Genomic DNA, 11,580 nt, shown 5'->3' on the forward strand with positions numbered 1-11,580 from the left:
ACCGTTACTTACGTTACTATTACTACTACTACTACTACTATACTATATATATATATATATATATATATATATATATATATATATAACAGATCTCTGCTAGTAAAGTTGTGTCAACCGCTTCAGTTAGATCATTCGTAGTGACACCCTTACCTCGTCCTCGTCTTCTAAGTCGTACGTACGTGTTGTTTGTGCTTTTACTGAACATATATCCTATCTTTGCGTGGCTTGTATACGTTTATCCAGGTTGTTTGCGCAGGTTAGGGTCAACAACTTGGCACAGGGCGAGCGACTGGAGTATCTTCTGATGATGGAACACTTTCTGGAGACGCACATCGATGGTATAGGAGTGTGTGTAACGAGTGTTTATGGGTGCTCGATACGTGTGTGGATATGTGATGGTACATCTTTGAGTGAAGCAAACGCTTAAAGTGTCTTAAGGTTACAGTTATACATCTCATCTATATACTGCGGAATTGGGAATTCGAAGAGACTTTACTGCGCACTGGTAACACCAGAGAAAAAGTTAGTCACATTACACTTTGTAGGAATGAATGCTAATGAACAGCGCATGGATGTACACACAGAACACGAGCATGATTTATGCTGCAGTATCCCGATAACGAACACACAAAATCCCTGGCATATCTTCAAATGTTCATCTGTATATATATATGCATGCATGCAAGTACGTTAATGTGTCTGACATGAATATAAATTTATCTTCTGCCACAGCCTGCAAAGACCTTGGCCATGAATTTGTGTTTGGCTACGTTCAAGCCATTGATGGCGAGAAGGACCCGCGCAACCTTGTCAAGGTGTTTGAACTCACCACAAAGATCAGCAAAACGTTAGACATCTCACGGTTTGTGGGTGATTTGTTCGAGGTGACTATCTGTTACTTTCCGGTGACCTTCAACCCACCTGCTGACGATCCCCATTCCATCACAAAGTATGTATGGTTCGTACGCAGGTGATTGTGTAGGCCAGTACCGATGATGTGTGTGCTGTGCACGCACGCTTTTTGTGAGGTTGAAGTACATATTTTTGGTTCATGGTTGTTGTGCATCTGCGCATGTGCCTTTAATCTGCACATTCATGTGCCGTGTGTGTACACCTATGTGTAGTATATGTATACGGAAGTGTTTGCGAGCGTTCAATATCCGGCACACGTAGGTGTGATTCTTTGATCATTTGTCACTCCCCATGTGTGTTGCTGCAGGGATGTTTGTAATTGTAGATTCATGGCGTATATCTTTGGCAGCGATGTGATGTGGCACTACCTATCAATACATACATATATATATATGACTAACGATATATACATAATCAATACATACATATATGTATTTGACTAACGATATATACATGATCAATACATACATATATATATTTGACTAACGATATATACATAATCAATACTTGCATATATGTATTTGACTATCGATATATACATGATCAATACATACATATATATATATTTGACTAACGATATACATATATATTGAATTAGCAATATACGCAAATCTATTGGGTGGCATTACAAGTGTACATACTTATGTAGGTGGCCATACTTTTTCGCATCGCTTACAAATGTATTGATTTGGCACACAAAGACTCTATCTTGATGTCCCTGATGCGTTGGTACTACACATATATTCGATTATATTTATTAAATTTGCAGTAGTTTGGTATTTGGTATCAACGTGCGTGTGAGCACACATCTTTTTATTGATCTATCACTTTACGACTGATTTATGCACACACGAAAATTAGCAGTTCGCTAGACATTCGACATATTGATCTACAAAATAACACACACATATACTCGCATATATATATATATATATATATACAGATATATACTTTATATATATATATATATATGTGTGTGTGTATGCAAATAAATATATATTTATATATATACATATATCCTTACACAAATGTATATATATATATGTATGTGTATACATTCATACACACTCACACACACACATATATATATATGTATATATATATATATATATATGTATATAATATATATATATATGTGTGTGTGTGTATGCATATATATATATATTTATTTATATACATATATCCTTACACAAATGTATATGTATGTGTATACATTCATACACACACACACATATATATATATACGTATGTACGTATGTATATATATATATATGTATGTATATAGCCTATGTTAATCGCTTGTCTGATGAGATATTCCACACTATACCCCGCATCTCCAACCCAACCCGATACTCACCGCACTTCACTCACTCCCTCACAATCAGGAAAGACATTATTGACGGCCTCAACAACGCCTTAGCCGCCTCTCCTCTGTTTGCAGAGTTCGGTATCCCGGCCCTATTCGAGAAGCTCGAGTCACACGTGGATGACAATCGTGTGGCTGCCTTTCGTACCATCTCTATCTGTGCTCCCAATTACTCGCGCAGTCCAACGGGTGGTTTAATGCCGCACATGCAGCGCTTCTGGGATGTGGTCAAGCGGGAGATGTACGAGTACGGCGAGAAGAAGGTTGAGGGCATATGCCTCACCTCCACAAGGTGTGTGTGTGTGTGTGGTGTAGGATGTGTTTGTGTCTCTCTGTCTCTCTGTGTGTGTGTATGGTGTACGATTGGTGGGTGAGTGTGTGTGTGTGTATGTGTTTATGCGTGGTGTGGGGTGTGTGTGTATGAGTGGTTTATAATGTATGGTGTGTGTGAGTGCGGTTATTTGCGTATAGTTCGTTATAGCCATGACCCTAGGGTAGTGTCAGTATCCTTCTCGTGCTGTTATGTGGAGTTTGTATGCGAGTCTTACTAATACTGGCAAGTACGCTCCACTATTATTCGTCTGTACAGTGTGTGTGCGTGTTCTGGTGTGTTTGTATGCGCGTCTTACTAATGCTGGCAAGTACACTCCACTATCATTCGTATGTACAGTGTGTGTGCGTGTTCCGGTGTGTTTGTATGCGCGTCTTACTAATGCTGGATTGTGCTCTCCACTGTTGTCCGTATGCGCCGTCCACCAATGCTGGCAAGTACTCTTCGCGAATATCGACACGTGCCCTTCGCGAATGTTCTTCTTCTGCCCACTGCTCACAGGCGCACTCGACCTATACCCCCACATAGCCCTGCCTAATATTCGCACGCACCTTCCCCCTTGCTGTCTATACGCACACACAGACGTCTGTTCGCCGCCGTTTCGCAAACTGAGGACAGCGCGAGCGTGAAAGCCTTCACCGAGAAAGTGGTGCAGGAGTGTCTGAGTGAGTTCAAGGACCAAAGCGACATCCTCACACTCACCCCCTCGAGCAAGATCATCGCAGCCATCACCGGCGCGTCGGGTCTGACCTGTGAGGTGGTGTCACGGGTGTTTGTGCCTACGGTAGTGGAACAGTACAGCCGACCGGAGTCGTATCCTCAGTTTAAGCATGCGTTGTTGGAGGGGCTGTTGAACTTTGTGCGCGCACATAACATGCTGTACTTCCCATCGAGCACGATGAAACACGGCACCCACACAGCCAGTGAGGTCAAAGCTCAGCCACCACAGACACCCGCAGATGGTGCCACTGCCGGTGAGGTACATACGATATTTTGTTATAGTGTTAAATAATGTATATATATGCATGCATGCATTGTATTCTACGTCGAGGTTCTTGCGTATACCTTCCCATTATAACGGGACATTCACGACGTCATCTATACTCACAGCAGTACATGCCCCACACTTCACACACAGGTTGCTATGCAAGATGCCGAGGATACCGACGAGGGCCCTGTGCATACGGTATTGCGTGATCATTTGCAGACCATCTCGGGATTGTTCTACGAAAGTTGCTGCGCGGAGCAACCGGCACTGCGGGCGTTGGCGTGCTATGGCATCGAAGGACTGATCACATCGAGGCAGCTGACTGCCAAAGAGGTCGACCAGGTATGTCGGGTCTGCGATGGACACAGCATTGGCTGGTCGTGTGTGTGCGTGTGTGTGTGTGTGCGTGTATTTTGGTGAATTAGTCGGGCGACGGGATCCGAGAGCACGCGCATATCCGCTGTATTGAACATACTTTGACAGCTTCGCAAATGGACAGTGTGTGTGGGTTGGGTGGCGTAGGGCGCTCTGTGTGTGTCATAGGTTGCGGGTGTGCACAGGCAGTTGTACATGTACACATACACCATTCGCCTGATCGCGCCAATTGCTCTGTGGGTGATGGCGTGCCGCGTCTCCGTGGGGCATCTGTCAAGTAGTCAAATCTGGACTAATAGCGAGGTGAGGTAGGTATGACTAGAACCGGGTGGTACCGTGTAGCCTGGTCTATTGCCTTGCGTACATGTACACATCCACGCACAAGCGTTACACTGAACTGCGGGTGTTGAGAGGCTGGGTGTATCTCGATAGCCAACACCTGACACCGAGCTCACGACGCTATCAGGCAAGTGGGTTTAACACAGACGAAAACCAAGACTACCTACATACACATGTCAACAGATGAGGGCTATCTCTACCTACGTACACATGCCTTGAATAAATTTGCAATGTATACTTGTACTGAGTGCTTTATGCATGTCATGCATCACAGCCGATCGTACCTTAACCACACTCTTTGTGGTTGTGTCCACGCAAAGGAGACGGTGGATACATTCGGACGTCCAGGACGGCATTCACCTCCTTGTTCGTAGGTTACTCGCAAGTAGTGTATGAATATAAACGACTAACATTGGTCCTATATTTTCCAAACCTTTCTAACATTGAACCCCTAAACCATTAAAACTCCAAAACATTAAAACATTCCTGCCACACCCCATACCCCACACCCCCTCAGGCCACTAAGGAGCTATCAAGCATGGCAATGATCGAAGATGACACCAACGTACAGACCGCCATGGTGGATGTCTGTGCCACTGTGGCGCGGCTGGTACCTGAGGCGATGCTAGTGAACGCCGCTAAGCCTATCCTGGCTCAGTTTGAAGAGTGTGAGGAGGAGAAGGTTGCGTATGTGCTGCTGGTTATGGATGCGCTGGCGACGGCTGAGCATTTAGGCACGAGCATGACCCGACACGCCACGGAGAAGCTGCTGCTGTGCAAAGCTATAGGTGAGTGTGTGGATGGTATTGGAGGCATGCATGACTTGTGTGTATGTTTGTGAGTGAGTGAAGCTGCTGCTGTGCAAGGCTATAGGTGAGTGTGTGGATGGTATTGGAGGCTTGCATGACTTTTGTGTATGTTTTTGTTATGGGTTGAAGACCCGAATTGCAAGTCAAGGATTCATTTAATCAGCAGGCGCTGGTGAACTGTTCGTATTTTAGGCGTAGACTCCACTAGTCCAATTTATGCAGTTGAGATAGGGGCTTTTTTTTTTGGCAATTCCATGTAGTGAACTTTGTGTTCATATGTGCGCATATGTGATACATATAAATATATAGTGTATATCTTTTTTATATATAAATAGTTAGATTGTCTATCCTTTTATATATATATATAGATTTTATATATAAATATATAGATCGTATATCTTTTATATGTAACAAAATATAGATCGTATATCTTTTTTATTTATAAATATATAGATTGTATGGTGATGGTCCTTACATACCCATTCCAAATCCAAACCCCTACAAGTGCATCTCTATACATACAGACATTGTATAATGTATATGTATTCATCCTTCTATTCCCATTCCATATCACAACCCCTACATGTGCATCTACATACACATACACTTAGTACAATCTACATGTACTCATCCTCCTGTACCCACCCCGTATATCCCATTCCCCCACAGACGCCCCATTCGTCAAATGGGCTGAAGCCCTAGATCGTATAGTCGCGTCCATGTGCGCCCAAGACACAGACGGCGACAGTCCCTTAGTTCAGCCCAGACACTGTGCAGATGCGGTGGTGTCTGATGTACTGACTCTGCTACTGCCCCACGTGTTCAACCTGACGGGCCATACGCCCAGAGACAGCAACTACTGGAATCCTGCGCTGCTACACAGTTTAAAGAACACTGTGGTCACGGCTGCGAGGAAATCTACCACCGAGTATGGGCGCGCGCGCGTGTGTGCGTGTGTGTCTGTGTGTATATAGGTGTCTCGGCGAACGTGATGACAGATATGAGGTTTTGACGTGGAATAGAGTAATGATGAGTTTGAGAGGAAATGTAGGCAGCGTTGTTGCACTGTGGCTGGCTGTGAGAATATTCGCATTCTTAAGGCTTTGTGTGGTAGCCAGCATTGAATACGGGTTTTATTTGTATTCTGTACCCCATGTTATATTATTATGTGTATCAGTGAATAGATTTATACATCCTATATCATAATATATATATATGTATATATATATTCATATATATATAGGTTGAATATATATATATATATATATATAGGTTGGATACAAAAATACATTTGAGGCTTTATGCCATACCACAACGAAGTTCACCGCAAATCACACCCACACCTACATCCACACCCGCACGTACACCCACAAACTCATATACACCAACACCATCCAATCTGGCTCCTACAGCTTACAGCAGAGCTTGATAATGCAGATGTCTGTGTGGGAAGCATGCTTTACGGATCACAATCGTGACTACACGCCCTACCGCTTGGCGCTGTACGCCTCTGCGTTTGTCAACCTGAGCGGGGTGGCCCAGCCCGCTCTAACTACTCAGGTGCTGCAGGAGATGGTTTCGCTGGCGTTGGATGCCACGGCGACTGAAGCATCGGTTCTGTGGGCGAATAAGGTGAGCTAAGTTGACTGCGAGTGTTTTGTATCTGTCATTCGTGTTCTTTTTTTTGTACATGTGGTCATTCCTATTATTTCCTTGTCGTGTACATGAGTGTGTTGTGTCTCTGCGTGTTATCTAATGATTCGTGCACATCCATGATGAGAAGAGTTGGCGAGTGCGGGAGGAGATAGTCTCCTTAAATAATTAGATGCAGCGCCGACCGCAGAGTCAGTTGTCTGAGCTAATAAGTAAGCTCTGTGAAGTTCTGTACGTTCACGTACACTGTGTGTGTGCGTGCATCGTGCATGTGTACCTGCATCACATGTACCCTTGCGCAGTGCAATTATTTTAAACCCAATTTTTCATTACTCAGGCGTACCATTAAACCCAATTGTTCATTACTCAGGCGTACCATTAAACCCAATTTTTCATGGCTCAGGCGTACCAGAAAGGCGTCCAATACGGCCGAGACAGCCTATCCGCACTATACCATAGCCTCGTGCGCTTGTTAGTCTGAGAGAGCACACTTGCTTTCATCCGTAAGCGCACGGGTGTATCACTCACTCACTGCCACACACACACTCTTCCCATCCGCATTCGCATAAAGTGCCCTATATATACTCAAATCATCGCAATCCGCATTTTCTCCAATCAAAGTGCCCTGTATATGCTCAAGTCATTGCAATCCGCATTTTCTCCAATCAAAGTGCCCTATATATACTCAAATCATTGCAATCCGCATTTCCTCCAACCAGATCCTAGCATCAGCCTGCAACAAAGCCCAGGACAGGTCCGCGCTAGAAGCCTTTGTGCAGCGCGTCGCAGACATCATCACCACAGTGATCCTGAACCCGCCCACAGAGTCTCCCGAAAACACCCCCTCGCAGACCCCCCTGGCGGTGCGCACGTGGGCATGGCTGGTAAAAGGCCTCCTGCTGCGCGCCCACAAGTCCGGCAGTCAAATGCTCACGACGCTTATCAGCTGGATCGGCGACGTGCACGCAGGACAATGTGCGGCCCAGGCCTTTGAGGTTCTGGTCACACCGTACGATGACTGTCTGTGCAAGGCGAGCCATGCCAAGACCAGCGCCCTGTACCAGCAGCGCCTGTTCCTCATGGCTTTGGACCCGTTGGTGGCGGGTTATGGGTCAGGAAAAGAGGGCCGGGACAGCGACGTGGTGAAGGCGAGGTACTTGACGGCGCTGTCTTACCTACTGCAGTACGCACCCAAGCAAGTGCTGACCGAGCAACTGCCGCCGGTATGTTGCGGGAGTGTGTTGGTGCGATTTGAGAGGTGGGGTGGGTGAATTAGTGGTTCAGAACAGGATGGTTGAGTGAATTAGTGGTTCAGCAAAGGATAGTTGAGTGAATTAGGGGCTCAGCACAGGATAGTTGAGTGAATCAGTGGCTCAGCACAGGATAGTTGAGTGAATTAGTGGTTTAGCGCAGGATAGTTGAGTGAATTAGTGGCTCAGCACAGTATAGTTGAGTGAATTAGTGACTCAGCACAGGATATTTGAGGGGCGTGAATGATTATACTCATTGCGCTAGTGGGCTTTGCATGTGCTAGTATTCTAGATTGTATTGGATCGATAATCAGTGTAAATAGTGAGGCTAGTGTTATTGTGTGGGTAAGTGGGTGGGTAAGTGTATGTATGCGGGGGAGGTATATGTATGTATGTATGTAATATGTGTAATGCATGTATGTTTTGTCATCACGCTCATACCACACTCAATGCTGTGGAGGGATTCTATGCAACGCATGTATCAGACCATGTGAATTATTTGGCACCGGTGAGAGGTACTTCTCTGTCGTTCACAATACCAGACGACATCACTACTTCCACATCTGTTACACTTCTCGGAACTATAATGATCGAGGCTCTCTACACCTTTTGCCTAGTACTCGCGCATAGTCAAGTGCATCCACATCCACCCATGAATTCACTTCACATGTTCGGTTTATTTGTTTTCTTTCGCATGTATTGTAACTCGCTTTATAGAAGTAACACCTACTTTAGTGTATTAAATATTCTATTTCTAAACATATCGTCGGCCTTGTCTCTTTTATTACTACTCTCATCTCTCTCCAACAGCAACTAGATTATTACCATTTTCAACAGTAACTAAATTCATTCCCATTTTCAACAGTAACTAAATTCATTCCCATTTTCAACAGTAACTAAATTCATTCCCATTTTCAACAGTAACTAAATTCATTCCCATTTTCAACAGTAACTAAATTCATTCCCATTTTCAACAGTAACTAAATTCATTCCCATTTTCAACAGTAACTAAATCCGTTACCAATTCCTTGCATATAGCTGCTGCCCATGCTGTTGGCGTCCTTGTCAATGGACTCTCCCGACCTTCTCAAGTCCACATTGAAGGTATGTTCTGCACAGATCGATATGTTCTATGAACGACACCCAAATACCATACCCAATATGTATATAAATATAATATACAGTATATATGAATATACACATATACGTATAAATAGATTTATAGATAACTATATTTAGTTGCAGTTCGCAAATTGTTCTCGCCTCTGTCTTTTGCTTTCAACGCAACCTTAAAATCCTAAACCTATTGTAGGTTATTATAGCTGCTGGCGGGTTTGATGACTTTGATATATATATAAACACTGCGACTGCAACGTACACCTGCCATCGTACACAAGAATCGATAGCTCGGTCGCTGCCACTACCCCTACCCGAGCCTAATTCATACCTACTCGCAAAGACACAAGTCTACAAGTCTATAAGTATGACCCATGTCACAGACCCCCCCCCCCGTTCCTCCCTCTCTCCGTCTCATCTCTCCCCCGCTTTACCACCCAACCCCGTATACCGCTAGACGTTAGTGGGTCTGATGAATGACGCAGCCACAGTGCTACAAGTGCACGTGGACTCCCTGATCCCCCTGATACTGAAACTGGCTCATGCCTCAACGAAAATGGTATGGCACGCTATGCTCGTACACTGTCGCTGTAGGGGTGTGTCTGTGTGCCATGCTCGTATACTGTCGCTGTAGGGGTGTGTCTGTGGGCCATGCTCGTATACTGTCGCTGTAGGGGTGTGTCTGTGGGCCATGCTCGTATACTGGCGCTGTAGGGGTGTGTCTGTGAGCCATGCTCGTACACTGTCGCTGTAGGGGTGTGTCTGTGAGCCATGCTCGTACACTGTCGCTGTAGGGGTGTGTCTGTGGGCCATGCTCGTACACTGTCGCTGTAGGGGTGTGTCTGTGAGCCATGTGCGTGTATAGTAATATGGCTGTGCCTGTGGTCTACGGTGTAGTATCACGTGTAGGTATTCGTACTTGTATCTTTGCGTATCGACACGTGCACACATGTATTATATGCAGATCTATGTACGTATGTAGTTGTCGGTATGAATCTGCGTACATCTCTGGAGATGTATGAAAACGATGGTATTAAGCTGCATCTGTGTTCGTTCCTTGGACTCTAGCCGTTGTTCGAGCTGCTTAAGTATCGCATCACTCATACCGTGTTGAACCATAGTCATGTACTCTATATATATATATATATATATCCTTAGTACTCTCGTCTGTTCTCTCAACCCGCCCTTCCTGTCGACCGGTCTACAGGATGTACGCATGGCAGCCCTGGATTGTGTCAATGCCATGTCTTCGCTCCCATACCACGTGCTTCATCCTCATAAGCCGGCTGTGTTGGCGGGTGTTCGCGTGTGTCTGGGCGACAAAAAGCGCCTGGTTAGGCGCTCGGCTCAGGTGTGCAACAACACATGGTACCTGATATAAACCAGGTTTAGGGGATAAACCAGTTGCATACGGTGAATGCGGCCCACCACGCCCCACCCATAGGTTATGACTTGTAACCGAGGTGTCAGCCACATGCATGAGATTAGAGCGCACAACTCCACCCCCCGGGGCTTCAGCTGACAGCTGTTGTGTAGAACAAGGCTTGTTTAACGTGCTGTTCTGATGGTTTCGAGTTGCCGTCTCCTCGCCGCCGACAAGTGGGTGATCACAGGTGACTACCAGCTTTGTTCAGCGTGGGTGCATGCTGGTCTGGGCTCAGGGGCGTACGTACAATGTGGCCCTGTGTCTCGTTCGTTCGAGGCTAGTGTCTGTGGGGAAAGTTCGGTACATCCGCGGACAGCCGCTAATCCACGGTCTGGCAGCTGCACTGGTATCAGAGGGTGTGTCGCATAGGTGCCCACTGGTAGGTCTTACAATGGACTGAACGACTGAGGGGTGCCGAGAGCGCATCGAGACAGTGCTTCATCCGTAACGAGATCACCTGAACGTTTGCCGCACCTCTTCCGTGCTTGTACCTTTCCACATGGTAGAACGAGGCTCTAGGGGATACTCTGTTCGTGACCGGGAGATGTAGCCACTCTTGTCGTAGTCGACCCCAAGGGCGTACGACCTAGAACGCCTCGGATATACCGCATGTTGGACCACGTGCACCTGTGATGTATGAGCATTGCACATGGGACACTGTGCAGTGGGGCTTATATCCATATAGTACTTGTAGTGGCGTACATACCCATGTATTGCCTGTAATGGCATTGTCGTTGAATGAGACACCACTTAGACGCCACCGACTTGCAGGTTAATTCATTGCAGGCTATATTTGGGGCTATTCACGGAGGCGGGCCGCACAGACAACAGAACGCGCCACCGACAACATTAGTGTGCTGTAGGGTTTGTAGGGTTGTGGGGTTCTTACAGAGCCAGTCGCTTGGCCGTGGTGCAGTGCTGTGTATGCAGTTCGTCAACTGATAGACTGATAAGCGCTTTGTGCTTTGAAGACGGGAGGTTTATATTAGATGGCACTGTCTTGTCTGCCGGAAGT

At 45.7% G+C, this 11,580-nt stretch overlaps 1 protein-coding gene across 1 annotated transcript in view; it reads left to right on the forward strand.

Annotated features, from left to right (window-relative positions):
- SARC_02078 (hypothetical protein) overlaps nt 1–11,580 on the forward strand; it is a 12,752-nt gene extending 1,172 nt beyond the window's left edge. The window contains exons 2-13 of the mRNA XM_014304164.1: nt 244–338; nt 733–949; nt 2,298–2,570; nt 3,192–3,588; nt 3,748–3,939; nt 4,829–5,099; nt 5,790–6,048; nt 6,533–6,752; nt 7,493–7,996; nt 9,062–9,127; nt 9,597–9,698; nt 10,347–11,580. Coding sequence (XP_014159639.1) covers nt 244–338; nt 733–949; nt 2,298–2,570; nt 3,192–3,588; nt 3,748–3,939; nt 4,829–5,099; nt 5,790–6,048; nt 6,533–6,752; nt 7,493–7,996; nt 9,062–9,127; nt 9,597–9,698; nt 10,347–10,520 — 2,770 coding nt within the window. The 3' untranslated portion in view covers nt 10,521–11,580. The remainder of the gene's footprint in view (nt 1–243; nt 339–732; nt 950–2,297; nt 2,571–3,191; nt 3,589–3,747; nt 3,940–4,828; nt 5,100–5,789; nt 6,049–6,532; nt 6,753–7,492; nt 7,997–9,061; nt 9,128–9,596; nt 9,699–10,346) is intronic.

This window comes from Sphaeroforma arctica (assembly GCF_001186125.1).
Source record: "Sphaeroforma arctica JP610 unplaced genomic scaffold supercont1.90, whole genome shotgun sequence".
In the NCBI taxonomy this organism is placed as follows: Eukaryota; class Ichthyosporea; order Ichthyophonida; genus Sphaeroforma; species Sphaeroforma arctica.